Source organism: Bubalus bubalis, chromosome 2 (genome assembly GCF_019923935.1).
Source record: "Bubalus bubalis isolate 160015118507 breed Murrah chromosome 2, NDDB_SH_1, whole genome shotgun sequence".
NCBI lineage: Eukaryota > Metazoa > Chordata > Mammalia > Artiodactyla > Bovidae > Bubalus > Bubalus bubalis.
The window spans coordinates 44,946,464-44,970,269 of NC_059158.1; the positions used below are offsets into that span (position 1 = coordinate 44,946,464).

Sequence of the window (23,806 nt, forward strand, 5' to 3'; positions counted from 1 at the left end):
CCTCTGACCTCCCTGTGTCCTCCCACAGGAGAAATACAACCTCTCAGCTGAAGAGTCTGAGTCTGGGTGCTAGTCCCTGGGGATCAGCCTCCTGGAGCACAGAGCCAGGCAGAGACAGAGCATGATCAGGGCCCAGCGGGGTCAATCAGGAAGCTTCTCACCACATCTGAGCACCCTGAGTGCAGGCTCTAAGTTGGGTTTACCTTTCTCTTCTCCATAGCACCCAGGGAACACAGAACTTGGCAAGGAGCACATGCTTGCTAATTTAATTGTGTGCTGTGGGGTTGGCCCTGCTTGATCTAAATATGCGCTTCAGGCATCGGGCACCCCATGGGGAGTTCTTCACTACCCTTGGGGAAACACAGCATCTTGTTCACCATGTATCACAGCAGAGCGCCTGGTACTTGTAAACATTTGCTAAATGCAGGTTCTTTTTGCATGCAGAATTTTCTTTGTTACCCATATGCAGAACTCTGATCGGATAAAACATTTCTCCACTTCAAGCTTGCACTAAATGGAAAGGTTTCATAGAGGTTAGGGAAGAAGATTTGGAGGACAGACTGATTATTTCAGTTTCCTTCCTCCTCTCTCCCTGAGGAATCCTCTCCTGTGATGGTGATGAAGAATTGATGCATTGAGGGGAGAAGGATAAATTAGGAATTTGGGATTAACAGATACACACTGCTGCTGCTGCTGCTGCTAAGTCACTTCAGTCATGTCCGACTCTGTGCGACCCCATAGATGGCAGCCCACCAGGCTCCCCCGTCCCTGGAATTCTCCAGGCAAGAACACTGGAGTGGGTTTCCATTTCCTTCTCCAGATACACACTACTCCATGTAAAATAGATAAACAACAAGGACCCACTGTATAACACAGGGAACTCACATCTTGTAACAATCTATGATAGAAAAGAATCTAAAAAAGAATATATACATATTCTTTTGTACATGTTCATATATGTATGTATAATTGAATCACTTTGCTGTACATCGGAAACTAACATAAGAAGAAAACAAAAGAATCAATGCATAGTATTTCCTCTCTTAGACTACATAATGTGCTCTTCCCCCCAAAGCATCATGCATTAGGAACTTTCTTCTATGGCTGGAATGAGAGAAGTTTAGTCACAGACAAGGACTGTATAGTCCACATTGTCTTAGAAGAAGTATTTTAATAAAATCAAGAAGAGTTTAGAGCATTCTAGAAGTAGAAGGACAAGGAGACCTGTGTGGGGGAGAGGTGAGGGGGGCAATTCTGATATTAGACCAGTTTCCTTGAGTTCATTGGCACCAGCTTTATGCAAATACCCGAGGCTTACAGAACCCATTAAATGTATGCTGGAGACCCATAAGAGCCCCAAATTGAGAAAAGTCTGCAAGAGCTGTCTGCGCTTGTCCTTCAGAAGGGAAGAAGCAAGATCTAAGGAGGGGGCTGAGTGCAAGAACTGTGAGCCCGGAAGCAGGTGGACGGAGAGCATGCTGTGGCATGAGCACAGAGAGAGGGGCACTGGGAAGCTCCTTGTTCCCTGGACAGCCGGGGTGGGAGATGAGAGCTACGGTTTCCAAAGGGTAATCCTTCATCATGTAGAGACAACACTCTGGGAAAGCTTTTCTTTTTCCCTCCCGGGCTCATCTGAAACCTTCTTTCCCCAGCTCCTGTGCATCCAGGAAGGCCACATGCCTACTTCTAGCTGAAGTGATATAGATGCAATTGACATAAATCACTTCCATCCCTAGCCCACCAAACATTCATCCTGCTCAGTGTGCCCCATCCCATCTTGTTGGAGAGGAAAGATATCCCCAAGATGGAAAGAGAATTTCCTAATATGGAGCCTCTGATGATAACCTAAATGTGAATGCAAAGCAAAGATGGTCAGAAAGGTGGGGTAAGTTCTCTATTTGTATCACTGGACTCTTCCCTCCTCTGGGTCCGTGTTGCTGGCCGGGATGGGGAGGGAGTGGGAGAAATGTTTGTTACTATGATCAGAGCCATGCTTCTTCCTTTTTGGCACATCATCCCTTCTGGGCTAAATGAATAATGGTAATTAACAAGGGTCTTCTTTTTGAAGACTGCGATCACTTCTGAATATCAAGGCAAAGTCCAGATGGAAGATCAGTTATGAGTCAGCCTGACTTACTTTATAAGGCTTTGCTCTGAAAGGGATAAGGAAAGAAATTGCATAAGATCTTTAGGCTAATCTGAAGGTACTGTTTCTGTCCAAAGGTTCAGGAAAAGTGCTTTCTCCTCTGTACCACTCTCTAAAGAGCAGATTTGGTCTGAAACTGGGTGGAAGGTTGGTGCCGGCATGAGGAATAATGCACATTCCACCCAGCTTCATAAGCCGGCAAAAGGGCTGGGCAGGGTGTTCCCAGGGGCCACCGGTTGGATCCCTCTCTCCCTAAAGGCCCGTTTGTGAAATGGACCTCCTACTGCTCTTCTCTGTACCGCTTTGAAGGGAGGAAAGCAGAGGGGAAGGTCTGAGTATCTTTTCACCGCTAGTCTTTCTACTTCGTTTGCCAAGTACACTGTGTGCGAAATGGTTATTCCTTTGATACACAAAGGTGTAATTTCATGAAATAACTTCCTGTGTATTATGATTTGGATAGATGGTATATGAATGTCAGGGGAGAGGAGTGCTAACCTGCAGAGAAACTTGGAGCTCTGTGGGGGCTCAAAGAAAATGCGAGGAAACTCTGGGGCCCTTGGCTGGGATGCTCACGATTGGGAATGCCACCTCTGTTTCTGTTTGGGGCCCAATCCCTGGTGGCTAGGTGGTAAAAAAAAAAAAAAAAAAAAAAAATCCACCTGCATCTCCCACCTGGGAGATGAAGGTTCCATCCCTGGGCTGGGAAGATGCCCTGGAAGAGGGTATGGCAACCCACTCCAGTATCCTTGCCTGGGAAATTCCATGGACAGAGGAGCCTGGCGGGTTACAGTCCATGGGCTGCAAGAGTAGGACGTGACTTAGCGACAAAACCACCACCACTAACTAGTCTCTGTACCTGGTCATGAGACTTGGGGAAGCTTAAGAAAAAGTTATTTCTGCCATTTAGAATTTTCTAGAAATGACTAAGATGGCCTCAACTGAGTTTCAATATTTTACTACTAGGACTTCCCCAGTGGTCCACTGGTTAAGTGCCTTCCAATGTAGGGGGTATGGATTCTATACTTGGTTGGGAAACTGAGATCCCAAGGCTGGAGCCAAAGACCAAAACAAAAAACAGAAGCAATATTGTAAAAAAAAAATCAAGAAGGACTTAAAAAAATGGTCCACGTGTAAAAGAAAAAAACCTTTACTGCTAACTCAGATCAAAGGCTGAACACCTCGTGTTGGTTACACGTCATTTGCTCGTTGGATGGTGAGGTGGAAGGGAAAGGCTGTGAGGCTGGTCTCGACAGCAACATGATTTCATTTCCTAAGCGGTGGTTTCATTGCAAATGATGATGAATCCGAGCCTGTTCCGGGCTGGCTGTGGTCAGGGCAGAACCAAGATGAGAAACCACACTTAATCTATGACTTATGCACAGTCAGGACAGACAGACAGACCTGGGCTCCTGTCTGAGTTACAAAGCAAGTCATTAGCAATGCTTTATCCCTTTTTATTTTTCACTAGTCTTCAGGTTATTGGAACAGCTTTTTAAATGATTGTTGCTTCCTTTTTTGTTGTGTTTCATTGAGGTGAGTCATCATGAAAACAAAATAAAGAAGAAAAAAAAAAAAAAAGAAACCAACACCCAACTATCACAGAAAGAACACTTCAAAGCTGCCCACATCTGATCACTGACAAAGCGCTTGTTGAATGCAGCTTTATTGATAGTGAGGAGATCATAAACAGGATATACCTTTTAGTTTGTTGTTCCTTATACAGTACAAGAATGTTTTAAGCAAACAAAGAAATTTTGGGCCAAAATTTGATGAATAAACACAAAGATTTTTAAGGAGTATTCAAGACAAGTATTTTATTTCTGGTTCCCTGAGAGGGGCATTTAAATGATCTTTACCTTCTTAATGTGCTGAAGGGTAAAATTGTTAGTTTTAGAATCTTTAGTTCTCATAATTATGATGGAGGAGTGTTTAGGAAACCAGTCTGCAGTTTTTAAAAAGCATGTATTGAAAAATAATTCCTTTGAATTATTTTTGTGCTAGGGAATATACTCATCAGTGGCTGGGCTGGGAATTCTAGTTTATTCAGAGAAGACTCATCCAGAGTAGATGGCATGAACTCATTTCTTTGTAACTCTGGAAAAAAAATAAGTGAAGTGATATTAGTTTCTTTTATCTAATAACTTGGATGAATTTGGAAGATATTTGGCCAGGGTAACCAGCAAAAGATGGACCTCTTAACACTTACATATTTCCAGGCAAACTTTAACTACACGCACGTTTGTAAAATACACTTATTATAATGCTGCTCTGCCTTAAGTCATAGAGCCAGTCAGTACATTCTCACATGCTTCTTACCTCAATTATACCTCCTCACTCATAACACTCCACTACCATCTAAGCCTGGTTTAGAATTATATTCATCTGCACCATCACTGACCTCCTATTCATAACCATTCTTACAACATAGGAAGCAAAAATAAAACCCATCCAACACAGCTGAAAGCAACTGGTACATCAGGGATAACAATCTGGTATCAAAAGTCTAGCTAAAAATGAACAGACTACAGTCTGGTATCCTGGAAACCTTCACATCAGATCTCTGGCCCATTCCAAAAAAGAGAGCTTGAATTTTATTATTTCAGCTGCTGGGTGGCCTGCTATTTCTCTGATACATTGAACTAATGCTTTTATTTCATCAGAGGACTCTGGGATTACAAAAATAACAAGTCCTTTGCTTTCAGAAAAATAAAAACAGGAACAGGGTTGGATCCTAAAGGCCTGGAAGTGTGATTGATTCTAAGTTTAAAACATAAGGAAAATAAAGTAATTTTCCAGTTGGAAAACATGGAGAAATCGTCAAGTTTTCCAGGAACACCTGCTTCAGTAGTTGGCTTAAAGAGTGTGTTTCCCTTACACGTGGAAGGTGACAGACATCATTTTGATGCTATACACTTTCATGGCTTTCAATTGTCCATGCAGGATGTTCTAAGATGTAAAACTTTCACCAACTCTTATGTTCCTTGCTCCCTACTAATTTGTTATGTCAGAAATTCTGGAATTTCAAATTTCTATTAGTTTTTTGTTTATTGACCTAACTGTTGGAGCAGACGAAACAACAGCAATATACCCAGGAATCTGGTTAGCACAGATATTTGTATTCTGAGTCTTCAGGCAACCAGTGTAGAAAATACATTAAACGGTCATCTCAAACAATTTGTCCATTCTAACCCAGGCTCTCTTCTAGAAAGTCACTACCGAATTTTTGCACATCATATTTTATCAAGCTCTGATGGATGAAAAATCTTCTAGTTTCAGCATCTTTTCTCATTCTTCCATGATAAAATACTTTAATTGATTGGTGGTATTTCATTCGTATCTTAGGCCCCCCACTTCACAATGTTTCTAGGATCTCGGTGGGAGACACATTCAAGAAATTATGTCTATTTGTCCACTTATGGCCTGTAACCCACAATACATCAATTTTCTTTCTCAAAATTAACGATGCGCTGTAGGTTTCTCAATTGTATGAGAATATATCGCAGCAAACGAGACAATATTACAGTCACCCTCACATTGGCTTTGTAAGTTGTAGCCAAAATAATTTATTACAAATCAAAGTTAACTTTACCAGTACTGCTGCAGGGGCAAAAGTCTATCTATGTGTTGCACGTTGCGACTTAAGAGCTCAGTGACATAACCGGCTCCATACATTGGCTTCTCACACAGAGAAGCCTTTATTTTTCAGCCTGGGACAGTAAAGAATCTAGGAGCAGGTCTGCTCTGTATTGCCCTGCATGGGGAGAGGAAACACCCAATGTTTTTACATTAATAATGTCTTATTCTCAACCTACCGTGTTTTAGCCTTTACCCAAGTGTTACCATTAAACACGCAGACACTGAACCTTCTCTCAGGGGCAATGATATAAAATTGTTCCACAAAATGTACTATATGAACCACTTTTCACAGTTCGAATAAAATATTTTAAATATAAATATTGTAACTCTAGCCATAACCTATCTACACAAGGTGGAAGAGGAGGGGGTTCATGGAAACCCAGTTATACCATCATAGATATTCATGTTTCACCATTTAGATACTTTATCTTATTTTTTCAAAATCCATTTGCACGTAACCCATAATTGATAAGCCCTTCCTCTCCAAAATGAACTATCAAAGAACAAAAGGATAAATTATAAGAAAGGAAAATATGTATCATTTACTACCATCATTCCTTTGCTCCCAAACTTGGCAAACATAATAAAAAAGTGATATGGAGTGGATATAGTTTCATTTGTAAAGCTAATTTGCAACAGATGAAATTTTAAAAATACGTAATCAAATGGGCATATATTATTTTAACATTTCAATGGGAAATGAATGTGTTAGATTTTTAATTAAGAAATCAGGATTGATATGAAATGGTCAACAATAAGATTTACCAACAGGAAAATCCATTCATCCCACTTGTGCCAAATCCAGGAATTCTAAACATTTCCTTCATTCTCACTCATCTAAGAGTGGAAGAAATCAAATTATTGTTACTGGTTCCATAACGTTGGGGCTGTGTATGCTTTAAGTTAATGATCCTTAAGGACAGACTTTTATTTGATGTTCTTCTGGGGTCCTACATGAAGGTCAAGGTTGCCTTTAACCATCTTCGGGTAGTTTTTAGATTAGCAATTATATTAGTAATATCAATATTTGCAATCCCTTTAACAGGGAAGCAAAGTAAAGTGCTAATACTTCCAGGAGAAACAGAAAAATGATGTAAATTTACACTAGAAATGAAATGACTGATGTCAGTTTCTTCTCCAAGAGTAGGATTTTATGATAGGAAATACTCTGGAGCGCCTGAGGCATGGAGGACGGAATCACTCTTAAGCCAAAGGCATCAACCTGGCAGCCCCTGGATGGAGTCCCTGTTACTTTCCAGTCGCGCTCTCATCTTAAGCTTTGTGATTTTTCTCCTGGGATGCCTTTCAAAATCTTTTACTCAGGCACGCATAGGAAAAGAAATTGCATTGACACATAGAATTAAATCTTGAGTCCTTATGGACGCAGACGGATTTCCATGTTAAAATAAAGTCTATGAAGAATATTTTTAATTTCCTAAAGAAAAAAAAGAAACAGGACAATCAACTTTTGTACGAGAGATCTTTTACTCACATAAGCTTCCTGTGTTACTAAAATGCGGAAGCACCATCTCCAAGGTGGGTGTAACCGCTCTAGTTTAAAAAGGATGCGGCGATGAAGTGCGCACCTCGAGTGCTGCCTGCCACCCAGTGGCCGCTGAAATCAACGGCTTCTTGTCTCTGTTGGCTCCGGCCCTGTCTTTTGCTTAAGAAAAAAAAAAAAAAAAATCGACAGAGAGGTAGATGATGCCCCACCAGCAACTGCAAACCCCCAAGACGGGTGCCTCGATGGATCTGAAAAGACTGCCCCGTAGTAAATGTTAGATATTTTCCTTTCCTCTCCCACAGCTCACGCTTCGCCGCGCTGGCCGCTCTCTCTTCCCGCGGCGCCCCGGGCTCAGATGCTGACCGGCACCGAGGACACCGAGCTGGCGCGCGACTCCCGGGTCACGGGGTTGGGCATGGCCAGGGCGCAGCACGAAACGCCCACGGTGGCCTCGGGCAGCTCGTCGTCCTCCGTCCACTCGTTGAGCTCGGGGTTGAAGCACTGGATGCACTTCTTGTACTTCCTCTCGCCCTCGTTCCAGCCGCCCAGCAGGTAGGCGCGGCCGTGCAGCACCGAGGCGCCCGCCGTGCTCACGCCCACCGGCAGCGGCGCCGCGTAGCTCCACTGGCCAGAGGCCGGGCAGAAGCTCTCCACGGTCAGCACGTCCACGCGCTCTCCGCGCGGCCCCAGCTGGCTGCCGCCCATCACGAACACGCGCTCGCCCAGCGCCACCGCGCAGTGCCAGCCGCGCGGCGTGCCCAGCGCCGGCCGCTCCTGCCACGCGTCGCGCGCCGGGTCGTAGGCGCACACGGAGCGCGAGTAGGCGCCGCCAATGTAGCCGCCGGTCACCAGCACGCGGCCCTCGGCCACCGCACTGGCGTGGCAGCAGCGCGCCACCTCCAGGGGCGCTTTGGGCAGCCACTGGTTGGCCGAAGGCACGTAGCACTCGAGCGAGGCCAGGCTGCCCTCGGCGTTGCGGCCGCCCACTGCATACAGGAGGCCGTTGAACACGCTCAGGCTGAAGTGCGTGCGCCTCTGGGTCATGTTGGCCAGGTGGATCCACGTGTTGAAGCGGGGGTCGTATCTGGAAGTGGCAAAGCAAGCGTGACAGCCTGGCGGGAAGTACCCGGGGCGGGGGCGGGGCTGGGGGTGGGTGAGGGGGAGACCACCAGCCCGTCGGTGCGAGGAGCCCGGGGACCCAGAGCAACTCCTTGCCGGGATGGAGGCTGCTGATCCTCTCTGATCCAGTAACAAAGTGTGGCCCTTGGGAAAGGCAGGGCCGGCGAGGGTGACTCCCGCTCCTCCCGCGTGTAAAACCAGCCACAACCGCCCCGCTGAGATGACCTCCGGCCCCGTTTCCTCCGTATTCAAATATCCATCCTCCAGCAGGATTTACGGGATGCCCGCGTGGAGGGAGGTGGAGCTGGAATGTGTGGAATGAGAGAAGGGGAAAGGAAACGCGGCCGCATGAAAGCCAATTCCGCGTATCCTCAGACACCAGCCCCCCTAGCTCATCCTCACAGCTTAATCAAGGTAGGGGTTGACTAACTGGGTTTGTTTCTCTTTTTCTCACAGATCCCTTCTTGTTCACACACCTCTCCTGGCCACTGGCACCGTAAAGCTGGTCACTAAGTTTTCTATCCTCTGTTTAGCATGAGAACAGTAGAACTCATGTCTCAGTGCATCAACAAAGCTAAACTTTGGATGTTTCTCTAATTTCTAGCACTTATTATTAATAATAGGTCCGATTTTTTTAGCATAGGTATACACTTTTTTCAGTGATCAACGTTACAATTACTATACCATCAGCATTGAAGTCAATAGGGCAAAAGGTCGAGTACCAACAGTTATCAGCTGGAGGAAAAGAAGCACCCATAGGAAACTAATACTTTCCTATTTCCGTAGTTCCAAGTATTGTAAACACAGAACTCTGATGTTCATTCATGTTTATCTCATTTCACCTCCAAGTCAAGACTAAACCATGGCTATCAAGGCTAAAAATCATTAAGTGTTTAATTTAAATGACACGTGCATATAATAAAATAGTAAAGAATATTTTTTATGATTACTAGATGAAGTTTCAACTCTTGTTCATTAAGTATGTTTGGCTTTGAACCACTACCCCAATAGAAGCACTGCTTTCTGAACATTTCATGTGTATGTAGGTTTCATTTTTTATTATAAATATACAAAAATAACATGCATGTAAATTTCACTTTCTGCAGGATTCGTTATGCTTTTGCTCTCTACATGCATCAAAGATATTGATGGTATTTAGTCTTTAAAGAAATGTTTTAAATTAATTTAAATTAATTAGCTGTCACCTTTTTAATAATCTCAACCTAGTTGCCAGTTATGAATCTGACAGTCATCAGTAGTAACAAGCCAGTTATGAATCTGACAGTCATCGGTAACAATCCACTTAAAAGAAATTTTGCATCCTTTTAATCTTTCTTACTTTGCACCCAGTTTCTTTCAAAAAGGCAGGGTATCATGAAGAGCACCCTGACCAGAAATGAGAACATGTAAATTCCACTTACCAGCAGTATCACTTCTCTGGGTGTCAGATTTCTCACATGTAAAATCAGAATCATCAGACTCTTCCTGGCTTGCTTCACTGGCATATTCAGAAATTTCTAATGCAGAATATATGTGAGTGCACTCTATAAATTGTGAAGTTTTATATATGTGTACTGTGGCGTTATTAGTATTGATTTACTGAGCCAGTGACCTAAGCTAATAGACATGATTAGCTTCCTTCTATGTCAGGGCAATTCCCTCATAATATTGAACCATTTCTATTTCTAATAAAAGAGTCAGTACCTGCAGAAATTGCTGACTGCATGCTTGGCTTGATTTCTTGCATCGTTCTGGTCTTCCCCACCAGCCACATAAAGAAATCCATCCATCACAGCCACACACTGATTAAAACTCTTGGCTGGCATCTCTGTAAGTTTGCTCCATCCGATTTCAGGGTCTCTATACAAGACGTCTCTACTAAGGGACTTCTCTGTAAGGCCTGGACGGCCGCCCACAGTGACAAGCACACGACAGCCCCCTCGGATTCTTGTGCGTCTAGACTGTAACGTGTTCTGATGATAAGGAAGGAGGTGGTAGTTCATAGCATCTACAAGGAGCTTGTGACAGTCAGCATCTTGCATCATTCTCGGTACTGACTGAACATAATTGACCAGGTCTTGTGCAGAGATGGTACCAAAGCGAATATTGCTCAAAAGATCGGCAGCGTATTTCACTCTCTTTTGGTCAAATTCTAACCATTTCATTGCAATCTGGAATGCTACTATTTCAGAAGGCAACTGTAAATCATCATCTATAAGAAGTTCATTGATTTGCTCAAAGGTAAGTTTCATAAAATGATCTGTCTCTGCAAATTCAAGGAAGTTATCCCGGATAAATTTCTGGGCGGCTGCCTTTGCGTTTCTCAGGGAGTATGTTTCGGCAATGTTAGCAATGTACATGCAATTCTCAACGCTCATCTCGCGTATCAGAAAATCACTGCACATCTTGACAAGGGTGTGGATCTGAAGATAAACAGCAGCAGAAATAATGCTTCCTATGGTATACAGGGAGAGAGTGAGCTTTCCGGTGTAGGCGTATGCAATGACTGTGGCCAGGCCCAGTGGTGCGATGTCATTGAGATCCACCCTTTGGGTTGAGGGGTCTTTTTTTAGGATGTTGTAAAAGTATTCACTGCATGAAGCCATCACTGACTTGTGAACGTCAAAGGATTTGGTTTTTGTGCTGATGACTAAGTCACAAAGGAAGCCCTCCTGCCTCATTTTACTCAAACCTTCCAAGAGGTTGGGGCCATAAAAAGCATCTGTCAGTTCAGAAGAAATGCAGCTAAGGCCGTTGCCTCCTTCCAGGAGCCCATTCAGAGCATTGAGCTTGTTGAGGGGACTGTCTTCCACAATGATGGTCATCTCATGGACGTCAGCTTTGTTCTTCCTGACCGTCTTCTTTTTGGGGGCCATGTTAGCACACTGTCACAGGCAAGAACTTGCTAGGAAAAAAAAGACTTGGTTTTAATTGTGCTTTGGACTTAGAAATACTACCCTGAGAAACTTTTCTCTTTTCCTTTGTAAGATAGTAGTTTTTTAACGGCACAATGTAGATTGTCTCAAAAAAAGATCGAAAGACATTGAACTAGATCCACATCTTATTGACAGTTGACTTAAGCATCAATCATTGCAGACAATGCTAGAAAGATTTATGTTATCAAATGAGACCTCTCAGTAGCTATATGGACAAATTTTATACAGCAGAAATGACCAAATATTCTCTGATCTAGCTGTCCAATAATTATGGAATAAGTTAAACATCATTTCAAGGACTGAGCTTGCACTCAGGAAGAAGTAAATTATAACTATGCTTAGTTGCTCAGTTGTGTCTGACTCTGCGATCCCATGGACTGTAGCCCGCCGGGCTCCTCTGTCCATGGGGATTCTCCAGGCAAGAATCCTGGAGTGGGTTGCCATGGCATCCTCCAGGGGATCTTCCCAACCCAGGGGGCCACCAGGGAAGCCCAAATTATAACTACTCTGAAGTTTTTCTCAATGAAATACTATAATACTAAAACCCAGGAATTCATGTTAAATGTAGATGTCTGAATATATATTAGAATACACATGGCTAATAATCAGTGGATAAGAACTTGTAATGATGTTCAAGTACTTCCTACTCTGCATAGTCACTAAAATAATTTCCAGTTGAATTAAATATCTAAAGGATGCATATACACACACAAACTTACAAGCACAAGAACAAAATAGTTAAAAAAAAAAAAACCTTAGCATCAGAAAGATACTTAAGCATAACATAAAATCCAGAAGCATACAAAACTTACAAGAACAAGAACAAAATAGTTAAAAAAAAAAAAAAACCTTAGCATCAGAAAGATACTTAAGCATAACATAAAATCCAGAAGCATACAGGGAAAGACTGAACTCTGAATATTAAAAAAAAGTGAAAACATATCTATAAAACAATATCAGCTATTTAAAAGACAAGCAACAGAGTGTGAAGACAAATGTTTGTAACATTTTTGACAGATAAAAGGTTGCTGCTGCTGCTGCGTCACTTCAGTCGTGTCCAACTCTGTGCAACCCCATAGACGGCAGCCCACCAGGCTCCCCCATCCCTGGGATTCTCCAGGAAAGAACACTGGAGTGGGTTGCCATTGCCTTCTCCAGTGCAGGAAAGTGAAAAGTGAAAGTGAAGTCGCTCAGTCGTGTCTGACTCTTAGAGACCCCATGGACTGCAGCCCACCAGGCTCCTCCATCCATAGGATTTTCCAGGCAAGAGTACTGGAGTGGGGTGCCAAAGTAAAGTTAATACGGTGTCTATTTTTATTTATTTTTATTTTTTGGCCACACCTCACAGCTTGTAGGATCTTAGTTCCCTGATCAGAGATCAAACCTAGGCCCCAGCAGTGAAAGCACTGGGCTATCAGGGAATCCCCTAACATGGTAGTTAAAGAGCTCCTACAATTAAGAGGTAAAAGGTTAACAAAGGAATCTTTGTAATAGAAAGTGGTTGCTAAGAAACATCAATAAAAATGTTATATAAACGACAACAAAAAAAGAAGTAAAAGGTAACCCAACTAGAAAATGGATGAAGATTATGACTAGGTAACTAGTTGTTCACAGAAAATAAAATACAGAGTTAATATTTTTTAAAAAAGCTAAACTAACAATAATCAGGGAACTGTCAACTGAAGTCCAGAGAGCATTTTTATTTTTTGTGGTCAAATTTTGCTTATCAAATGGTTAAAATATCTTAAAATACAAAGAATATCAGATGTTGGTGTGATACTCTCCATACATTGTTGATGGGAGGATAATTGATACAGACTTTTGAATAATAATTTAGCAGACTATCAAAAAAAATTTATGCTTTGACACTAAAGTTCCAAATCTACCAATATGCATCTTAGAAATATATTTATATGGATGCTGATGTATGAAAGACAGTAACCATTTCATATTATCAATATCATAAATATTTGAACCAACTTCTAAACCTATAGGGAGTGTGGGTTTAGCTGTATATTTAGAGCTATGAACAGCTCTAATATTAAATGTAGACCAAACTCCTAACTTATCCCTTCCCCACCCCATCCTGTTTCTCCTTTTGGTAATGGTAGTTTGTTTTCTGTCTGTGGGTCTATTTCTGTTTTATAAATTAGTTCATTTGCATTTTTTTAGATTCCACATATAAGCGATATCATATGATATTAGCTTTTTTCTTACTTAGTATCATACTCTGTAGGTCCATCCATTTTTTTTTTCATTTTTAAAATGTCAAAATCATGTGAATGGACCTAGAGAGTATTATACAGAGTGATGTAAGTCAGAAAGAGAAAAACGTTGTATATTAATGCATGTATGTGGAATCTAGAAAAATGGTATCGATGATCTTATTTGCAAAGCAGAGATAGAGACATAGATGTAGAGGATAAATACATGGACACCAAGGGGAAAAGGAGTGGTTGGGAGGGATTGGGAGATTGGAATTGACACATATATGCCATTGATACTACGTATAAAATAGATAACCAATGAGAACATAGTGTATAGCACAGGGAACTCTACTTAAAGCCCTGTGGTGGCTGGATGGGAAGGAAGTCTCAAAGGGATATGTGCATGTGTGACTCACTTTGCTGTATGGTACACAACATTGTAAAGCAACTATACTCCGATAAAATTAATTTAAAAAGAAAAAAATCATGTTTCTCACCAAAAATAATAAAATCAGTATGTGTAATTCAACAGTTAGCAGTTTGCTGTATATCATTCCAGACCGTATATGCTTATGCATGTAGATATCCATAGATCTTTCAGGGCTTCCCTGTGGCTCCGTGGCAAAGAATCCACGTGCCAATGCAGGAAATGCAGGAGATGTGGGCTCGATCTCTGAGTCAGAAAGATCCACTGGAGTAGGAAATGGCAACCCACTCCAGTGTTCTCGCACGGGAAATTTCAGGGACAGAGGAGCCTGGCAGGATACAGTCCATGGGGTTGCAAACAGTCGGATACAACTGAGCAGCTAAACAACAATTTCCTTGATATAAATACACTTGTGGTTGGTTTTAAGCTGTCAACTACCAGTTTGCTAAATTCCTGAAAATATAAATTGGTTCTTATAAGCTCCAGCATACCACTGTGAGACAACTTATCTCAACTCTGTGCAACTCTGTGGACTATGGCCTGCCATGCTCCTCTGTCCTTGCCTCTTCTCCAGGCAAGAATCCTGGAGTGGGCGGCCATGCCCTCATTAGGGGATCTCCCTGACCCAGGAATCAAACCCGAGTCTCTTATGTCTCCTGCATTGGCAGGCGGGTTCTTTACCACCAGTACCACCCAGGGAAGCCCAAAACAAGTTTGTGCCATATTATTCAGCAATTTGCTTTCTTCACTGGGATGTACTCATGTACATCTTTCCATAACAACACATACATAAATTTATCTCATTCTCCCCAATAGCTGCAGAGACTCCCACAGCAAGGATATATAAAATTTGTTCAATTATTCTCGTGTTGATGGGCATTTAGGTGTTTAGATATTCTATAATTTTTGAAGGATGGTGTGTGTGTGTGTGTATTTTAAGTCTCACTGAGGGGTGACACTTAGCTTTGAGTCCCCCTTGAATGTTTTCAATTTAATTACTACTGGAATAGATGTTTTAAGAACTCTATAACCTTTCTATTGTGTTTGTTCTTGTTCTTTTCCATGTGGAAGGAGAGAAGCAAGTAGGGAAGAAACAGGACATCTGTCTCTTTGCCGGGCCTTTTGTCTTCCTCATTAAGCTCTAATGGTCATGTTCACATTTGTATTTGTTTACAAGACTGGAGTATGTGTGTCCTTCCTCATTCTTCCTTGTGAGCAAAGCCACATGCTTCCTTACCTGTGAAATAGATTTTCAACCCACCATCATTTTAGTCTTCAAATGCATTTGACTTATGTGGTGAGTGACCCGTTATTGGATTTTTCTGGGGAAAATTTAAAAAATTTTGTTCAGCAAGCAGTTATCAGGGTGTGGGTGGCACTGTGCTGGGAGTGAGGGAGCGATACAATATGCAATTCATGTTACACAGACAAACAAGGGCAAGTACGGAAAGCCAGCAAGAGAGTAGGGAAGCGCAGCAGAGTACCTGCAAAATAACAAACAGCAGGTTCCACCACCGGGAGCACACATGTGTCTTCGCAAGAAGCCCTGTCTGTTTCTCCTGGAGGAATCCCTACGGGCAGTTTTTCACTCGTGTAGATGTAGGGCTTATAACTACTCATCAGTCTTTGTTTTGGAGGACATCAGGGAAATCAAATAATATGCTTCTAAATAATCCATGAGTCAAAGAAGAAATCACAAGGGAGATTGGATCGTATTTCAAACCGAATGATAATGACAATATGATGTAAATACCAGCTTGCCTACTTATCTGAGGTGTGACTTTTCACAGATTACTGACCTCTCAGAGTCTGCACAGACTTACCTCTAAAGGAAAGATAACAATGGTGCTTGCCTGTAGAGTGGCCCATGAAAGCTTAGTGAGGAAGCATCTATACAGCATTTAATAGGGTATCTTGCAAAAAGTCATTGTTCAAAAAATTTCAATTGTTGTCATTAAAACAAACAGCCCCTGTTATTTGTGTTTAGAGGAATAAAGGAAGTGACCTGTTTAAGCTTTGAGGTGAAGCCCATCAGAGAGAGCAGCTGCACTATGGAGAGGTAATCAGGGGATTAGGAGAAGATTTCTGGAACAGTAGACATTTCTAAGGGATCTTTGAAAATGCCAGGGAGAGAACTGGAATTCATGCAATGATATAGGCTGAAGAACAGGTTATCTTTATGTTGCTATGAATAAGGGTAACCCTGGAAGTTTAGAAAACTTGGGACACAGATTATGTAAACAAAAGAATTAATATATGGGTGACTTCCCTGGTGGTCCCCTGGTTTAGACTACCCACTTCTGTTGCAGGGGGCACCACTTCCATCCCTGGTTGGGGAACTAAGATCTCATATGCCGCATGGTGTGGCAACAACAAAAAAAAGCAAAACAAAACAAAAAACCCCAAAACAAACAAACAAAAACACGGATTATATGGAACAGGTTGAATCTATGAGCCTGGACCTTAGAATTCAGATGAAAGGAATTGTTTTGTTGTGGTGGAGTTAGGATGGGAAAGTTTATAGATAACAAGAATCTTGCTGGTTCTAGTACTGAAAGCTTTTTAAGAGGAGTAGGTATGGGGGTGGGTGGGTGGGGGAACAAGGGCTTTAAAGCAGAGGAAATGCCCCTGTGGAAGCAGAGAGGGATGTGCAGACCAAGACGGCTGGAGTGATGGAGACAGGGGGGGCAGGTAACACCAGACCAACACAGAAAGGATGCTGGGCGCCAGGAAGGGTTTGAACCTGAGAAGCTGGTACACGACTGGGAAGGACAAAGAAACCTCCAGGAAGGAGAGAACACACTGAGGCCCTAGTGCACTCTGTCACGTTTCCGCCTCGGCTTCCTGCTCTTGCTTCTTGTTACCACCTTCTCTTTCCTCCATAGTCTGGCCTTCCCGCTTCCTGCTGCCCTTGGTGTTCCCTTGGAGACCGTTCAACCCTCCATCTGAATCCTCTTGCCTTTGTCCCATTTCCCCAGGACCCTACTGGGTGAGACATCAGCTGGTCTGATAGATGATCAAGGATATGCATGGTTTCTCCCAGATATGCATGGTTTTTGTTTTGTTTTTTATCAGTGTCCTCCTATGACCCACATACAAATTTCTAACAGAGTTGCCACCGTGGGACATATATTTTTTAATGTATTATTATGATATATTAATATTCAAATAATATTTTAACATCATTAATTTATTTAATCTTAATGTTCTTAATTTGGCAATAAGGAGTTCATGATTTGAGCCACAATCAGCTCCTGGTCTTGTTTTTGTTGACTGTATAGAGCTTCTCCATCTTTGGCTGCAAAGAATATAATCAATCTGATTTTGGTGTTGACCATCTGGTGATGTCCATGTGTAGAGTCTTCTATTGTGTTGTTGGAAGAGGGTGTTTGCTATGACCAGTGCATTGTCTTCACAAAACTCTATTAGTCTTTGCCCTGCTTCATTCTGTATTCCAAGGCCAAATTTGCCTGTTACTCCAGGTGTTTCTTGACTTCCTACTTTTGCATTCCAGTCCCCTATAATGAAAAGGATATCTTTTTTCGGTGTTAGTTCTAAAAGGTCTTTTAGAACAACAGACTGGTTCCAAATAGGAAAAGGAGTACGTCAAGGCTGTATATTGTCACCCTGGTTATTTAATTTCTATGCAGAGTACATCATGAGAAACGCTGGGCTGGAAGAAGCACAAGCTGGAATCAAGATTGCCGGGAGAAATATCAATAACCTCAGATATGCAGATGACACCACCCTTATGGCAGAAAGTGAAGAGGAACTAAAAAGCCTATTGATGAAGGTGAAAGAGGAGAGTGAAAAAGTTGGCTTAAAACTCAATATTCAGAAAACGAAGATCATGGCATCCAGTCCCATCACTTCATGGGAAATAGATGGAGAAACAGTGGAAACAGTGACAGACTTTATTTTTGGGGGGCTCCAAAATCACTGCAGATGGTGACTGCAGCCATGAAATTAAAAGACGCTTACTCCTTGGAAGGAAAGTTATGACCAACCTAGATAGCATATTGAAAAGCAGAGACATTACTTTGCCAACAAAGGTTCATCTAGTCAAGGCTATGGTTTTTCCAGTGGTCATGTATGGATGTGAGAGTTGGACTGTGAAGAAAGCTGAGCGCCGAAGAATTGATGCTTTTAAAATGCGGTGTTGGAGAAGACTCTTGAGGGTCCCTTGAACTGCAAGGAGATCCAACCAGTCCATTGTGAAGGAGATCAGCCCTGGGATTTCTTTGGAAGGAATGATGCTAAAGCTGAAAGTCCAGTACTTTGGCCACCTCATGCGAAGAGTTGACTCATTGGAAAAGACTCTGATGCTGGGAGGGATTGGGGGCAGGAGGAGAAGGGGACGATGGAGGATGAGATGGCTGGATGGCATCACTGACTCAATGGATGTGAGTCTCAGTGAACTCCGGGAGTTGGTGATGGACAGGGAGGCCTGGCGTGCTGCGATTCATGGGGTCGCAAAGAGTCGGACACGACTGAACGACTGAACTGAACTGAATGTTCTTAATTAATATATTTTAAATATGTATATATATCTTAAATAAGAGAGGCTTTTTAGAGTCCTCAAAAGCACTTTGTAAAGGCTTCTTTAGCTCTTAGATGCAGGGGACCATTTAAGAGTTTTGAAATCAGAGTCTGCAGACCCCTTCCTGGTGGCTGTATTTCCCCAGATATGCTCATACGTCCAGTCTTTCTTTACGAGAGCTGCCGTTGCATTCTGTTCCAAGGTCTGCACCTCAGAGATAAAGCTGTCCTGGCACCTGCCCAGGTGTACTCGGTTGGGGCTGAGTTCCTTCAGCAACACTGCAGACGCCTCCGAGGAGCCTGGAGTCCAGGCTCACTCCTTGGAAGCTGGGCCAGGTCCTGATGATGTCCTCTCGGCTGTGGAGATGGTCACCGCCTCCCACACCCTGGGCAATGCTTTTCCTCTGGTGTCTCCCAGGGAGACAGGGCCCTGGCCACAGCCCTTCTCAGTTTAGGGTAAGAACGGTAGGGTGGCTGCAGGGTGCTCCGGTCCCTGCTGCAGGGTCGACCAGCTCCCTCCTGATGGGGGAGCAAGACTCAGAGGCTCTGTTCTCCGCAGGCGCCCTGGGAAGCCTTCGATGACCCTCCGGGCCCCTCACACCGAGGCCTTTCTGACATGGCACGCTAGGGACAAACACACACACTCACCATGCCACGTGACTAACACACCCAGCATTGTTCTACAATCACATTTAAATGAAAAGCAAAGGCAGCCTTAAACGAAAGAAGTTATAAGCAGGCAGCCTGGGTCATGAATGGAAGGAAAGGGGAACAGTTTAATTCACTGCTATTCACTCATCTGGTGGTGGTGCTGGGTTGCTGGGCTGATGGTGTGGGCTTATGGAGGGAGATTAGAAAAAAACAGAATGTCCAGAGACATGTACTACTCAGTCCCAAGGTTATATGTGAACACGTAGTCAAAACAATGCACTGGAACCCTCGGTGGATCTTTCAGTTATTATGTGTCAAAGTGTTAGTTGCTCAGTAGTGTCTACTCTTTGTGATCCCATGGACCGGAGCTTGCCAGGCCCCTCTGTCCATGGGATTCTCCAGTCAAGAATACTGGAGTGGGTAGCCATTTCCTTCTCCAGGAGATCTTCCCAATCCAGGGATCAAACCCATGTCTACTGCATTGGCAGGCAGATTCTTTACCATCTGAGCCACCAGGGAAGCTAATATATGTGTGTGTGTGTGTGTGTGTGTGTGTGTGTGTGAGTGTGTATGAGTTTTTACAATTATACAAATGTTCATTATGCACCCATAATGACCCAATATGGGTCATATTGTAAATGATCACAAATGATGGCCACAGATGATACCAAAATGTGGCTGCAAGGGAGAGGGAGAAATTATGCCAGTGAGTTAGTTGCCTGTACACGTCCTTATATGATCCAGACTATAACCCAGGCTTTGATTAACAGTTTGGAAAGCCTTCCATTCTTATTATATCAACTCAAAGTTGGATGAGCATTCTACTTGTTGTTTTCAAGGCGTTTTTCTTTTTTTGATGAGTGAGTGCTCTGTGGCCGGTGGCTCAGGGAACCCCCAGCTTGGTAGCTGTCGCCATGGGTCCCACACCCCGGCAGCGGGGGCGGGGAGGCTCTGACGGGGGTCACAATCAGTCTGCATGGGGTCTGCATGGTCAGCCTAGCTGAGCAGCCTGCAGCTGGGACACTTGCAAGACTATTTCTCTGTTTTTCTCTGAAGCACAAAGGGCTGGATTCTCCCTCCCCACTGTGGGATTCTAATGAGTCGTCCCCTTGGGATGGAAGAACTTTTCCAGCACCCTGGGACCATGAGTGGCCCTGCCATAGCAGGACACGCTAGACAGAGCAGGTCCAGCCCTGGCAGCGAGCTTGTGTAATGGGATGAGCAGCTATTTGGAGGCACTGCCGGTCCCCTTCTGTCCCTTCCCTTTTTGAGTAAAAGAGGTGCAGGGTGCAGAAGGCTGCAGAAGGCTCCCAACCGAGCCATGCTTTCATTCTGTGGAGGGAACCCGGAGAATTCTTCTCTGGTCTTGAAGCCCACAGCCTCCTTCCCCCTCTGCTACATCCACTGTCTCCCAGAGCAACCTCCCAGGTGCCCTAGAAGAGCTGCCCATTAGAAAGTGGGCAAAAGGCAACATAAGGCCACACTCTCCTCCCACTGCCCGCCACTGCTCTCAGCACTTCTGTCATTTCTGACAATAGGATCACGTATTCAGCATGTGATCAATGAGTGGGCAGTTACATGAGCTGTCAAATTTGCTATGCTCTTTTGTCTTTGAAAATTTTAAGTATGTGAATAATTAACTCCTAAATATAAATCATCAAGCATGAATCTAGACTCTGTATTCAATGGAAACCATTACCTTTATTTCTACCTAAAATATTGATAATATTTATAGAACTAGCAAACGTTGAGGACCACTGTGTTCTGTGCCCAGGTAAATACATGATTTTATTTTTATAAATTTAAACATCATGAAAATTCCAAAAAGGCAGGTGATATTATGTTCACTTTACAAACGAAGAAATTAATATTCTGAGAGAATTTAAAAGACATATCCAAGTTCACACACTGGGTACATAATGAGTAGTGGAGCAAAGATCCGAATCCAGATTGAATCCTGATCCCCTATATTACCCTTACCTCCAGAGCAGCTTGTAATCTTTCATAGGTTAAAAGGTTAGCTCCATCCAGCATGAGCAGATAGAGACTGAATGAGGTGGAACTCAAGTTTATAATTTCAAAGGGTGGATATGGAGATCATGAAATGGTTCTTTCTGGCTTCAGACTGAAGCCCTGAAGCTGCCCTTCTCAATGTGAGACAGATTTGTTTAGAGACGGTCAGAGTCTGTGAGTTTCTTTATCTTATTAGGGGCAGTAAAGCTATGAGATTCTAGTAGTTTGGGTGAGCCAAAAGCAAAAGTAGGTTCAAGGAGATCTTGCATGAATTTGTTGACCAGAGAATCAAACACTTCCTTTTAAGTGTTAGGTTGAATATAAAGTTATCAACTTTTGCTTAAAGACAAATATTGCCAATCTCTTATGGATCAACTTAGCTAGAGACCTGTCTATTTATAAAGTGTACAGACTCTATACCTAATGCTACCTTCAGTTAAATCTGTATACATGATGTAAAGGACTCTGTGCTAAGATTTTTGGCCTTGATTTTGTTGAAAATTTTAGTAAAATAGCTCTTTATTGTTTCTAGTCTTTGGTGTCTGTATGTTAAGGTTGTGAGAAGCGAGGTTGGAAATCTGGTCTGTAAGACTAATGATCTGGTCATCACAGAACTGAGAATTGGGTTTTGGTATTAATGTTGCTGTAACCATCTGAATGATCTGTGGCAAAACACTCAATTTTTTAAGATTTCAGTTTAATCATCTGTCAAATGAGGAGGTATATACCTTTTAGTTCTAAAATTTTACAGAGTTAAGAATAAACAGCTGGCCTTTGCTGTTAGAATTGTCAAAGTCTGGTCTGTATCACTTCTCCCTGACCCCCCTTCAGTGTGGCCTTTTAGACTGGTAGTATCAACTCACGATTAACTGTGGATAAACCAACAGAGATGGGGGATTCTTCATCCCAGGATCATGCATCTGGGTCTGAGTTGCCAACTTTAGCAAATAAAAATAGAAGATTTCTAGATAAATTTGAATTTCAGAGAAACCACTAATCATCTTACAGAATTTAAGTATATCCCAGGCTATATTTGGGACAAACTTATACTAAAAACTGGTTTGTATCTGAAATTACCTGGCTGTACTGAATTATATCAGGCAACCCTTTATTGGGTTGGGTTTCAGGAGTCCAGGAATTGCATGAAAATTTCTGGAATATTATGAAAACATATTCTGCATGTGTGTTCATGTGTATTTTTCTCTAAGTGGGCCCAGAGCTTTCATAGGTTCAGTAAAAGGTCCATAACCCCAAATATTGGGTTGACCAAAAAGTTCGTTCAGGTTTTTCCATAACATCTTTTTGGCCAATCTAATAGATCTGGAACCACTGGACTGAAGTAAGGCTGCCAAGAAATGCTAATGTAATTCTACCCTCTTTTACGAGGGGCAAGCCCACGTGATGGGATCACACTCGTCCCTCATGGCCTGAAACAGATTTCAGATGAAAAACTCCTAGAAGCGATTGCAGAGTGGAACCTTCACTTCGTAAGTAAGAATGTGTTCTTTCCTTCCGCCCTCCACCCCGCCTCCCGGGAGGCCTCTGCCCGGTGCGGCCTGGGCAGCCTTGTGTGCCCAAGTGTCCCTGTCACTCTCCTGCCAGACCGAGCTGGGATCCCAGAGGGCCTTCTCGCCAAGGGGGCGGCAGCTGCGCCTGCCCCGGCCCCAGCACATTCCAGCCACCGCGTGTGTCCGCCCGGCAGCTTGACTCCGGGAATAGAAACAGCCGCCCTCTATCTCTTGCCATTTTAAGCGAAGTCCAGCTTTAGTGGGGGTTTCCATTTTACTGTTCCACTTCCAAATTGATTTCTAGCATAAAACACAGGTCAGTATTGCCACAGGTGCATATCCGGAACAACAACTTGTTTTAAAGTTAAATTAAAAGCTGTTCTTTTTTTGCAGAAGACATTTTGTCAATGGGCTCTCTTTCTGGGAATTCAAAGAGCTGTCTGATTTGTTGGTACTGATTTCAACACAACAGATTATATTTTATCTAAACTTATCCGATACTAAATGCTCCTGATGTTCCTGATAAAAATGAAGATGAACTTCTAAACTTTATGAACAAAACCTCAGAGGTTTATTTTCCCCTCCCTCCTCTCTAACACAGAAAAAGAAAAACCTACATTAGCATTAGAGACGTAAAATGAGTGTTAGTAATTGTCACTTTGCTTTTACGCCTTTCTATGACTATACTTCTTCCTCACATTCCTTAGATTTCAAGAAAATGTTTTCTGGCTCACAGCTTCAGGACTGGAGGACGTGACGGAGGGGGGGTCGTTGTCTATAAAATCACTACCACCGCGAACACACAGACAACCCCCTCCCACCCTCTGTCATTCACCCCCCAGATTTGGAGACTGGGGCCCCAGCTCCTTACCCTCCTGTGTGAGGGGCGTCCCCGAGACTTGCGATGCTGAAGTTTCAGCTGCAAACTCCTTTTGAGAAGCAATCTGCGGAGAGAGGGCGGAGGAAGACCCGGTGCGGAGCCAGCAGCAGCAGCGCTTAGAGTGACCCTTTACCGCCCCGCGGCTGCGGCGATGAGCCTGTGGTCTGCCCTCCGCTCCCTCTCTGGCTTCAATTTCAGGCCACCCCGGGGCAGAGGGCGGAGCCTCTGGTTGGTGGAGAG

General features: G+C 43.2%; 1 protein-coding gene and 1 long non-coding RNA gene across 3 annotated transcripts in view; one reads left to right on the forward strand and one right to left on the reverse strand.

Moving 5' to 3' along the window:
• The window catches only part of LOC112578412, a 78,342-nt gene that overhangs the window by 31,396 nt on the left and 23,140 nt on the right, over nucleotides 1-23,806 (forward strand). The gene's annotated exons all lie outside the window — the stretch shown is intronic.
• Nucleotides 3,794-23,752, reverse strand: KLHL31 (kelch like family member 31). Of its 2 annotated transcripts, none has more exons than XM_006050275.4 (3): nucleotides 23,558-23,752; nucleotides 10,110-11,306; nucleotides 3,794-8,370 (listed from the first exon to the last, which is right to left on the reverse strand). In XM_006050275.4, the coding sequence occupies exons 2-3, from the start codon at nucleotides 11,279-11,281 to the stop codon at nucleotides 7,638-7,640; spliced, it is 1,905 nt and encodes a 634-aa protein (XP_006050337.1). In that variant the 5' UTR covers nucleotides 11,282-11,306; nucleotides 23,558-23,752; the 3' UTR covers nucleotides 3,794-7,637. The 2 variants fall into 2 exon arrangements, with proteins under 2 accessions (XP_006050337.1, XP_006050336.1); XM_006050274.4 differs by having other exon boundaries at nucleotides 10,110-11,310; nucleotides 23,558-23,750.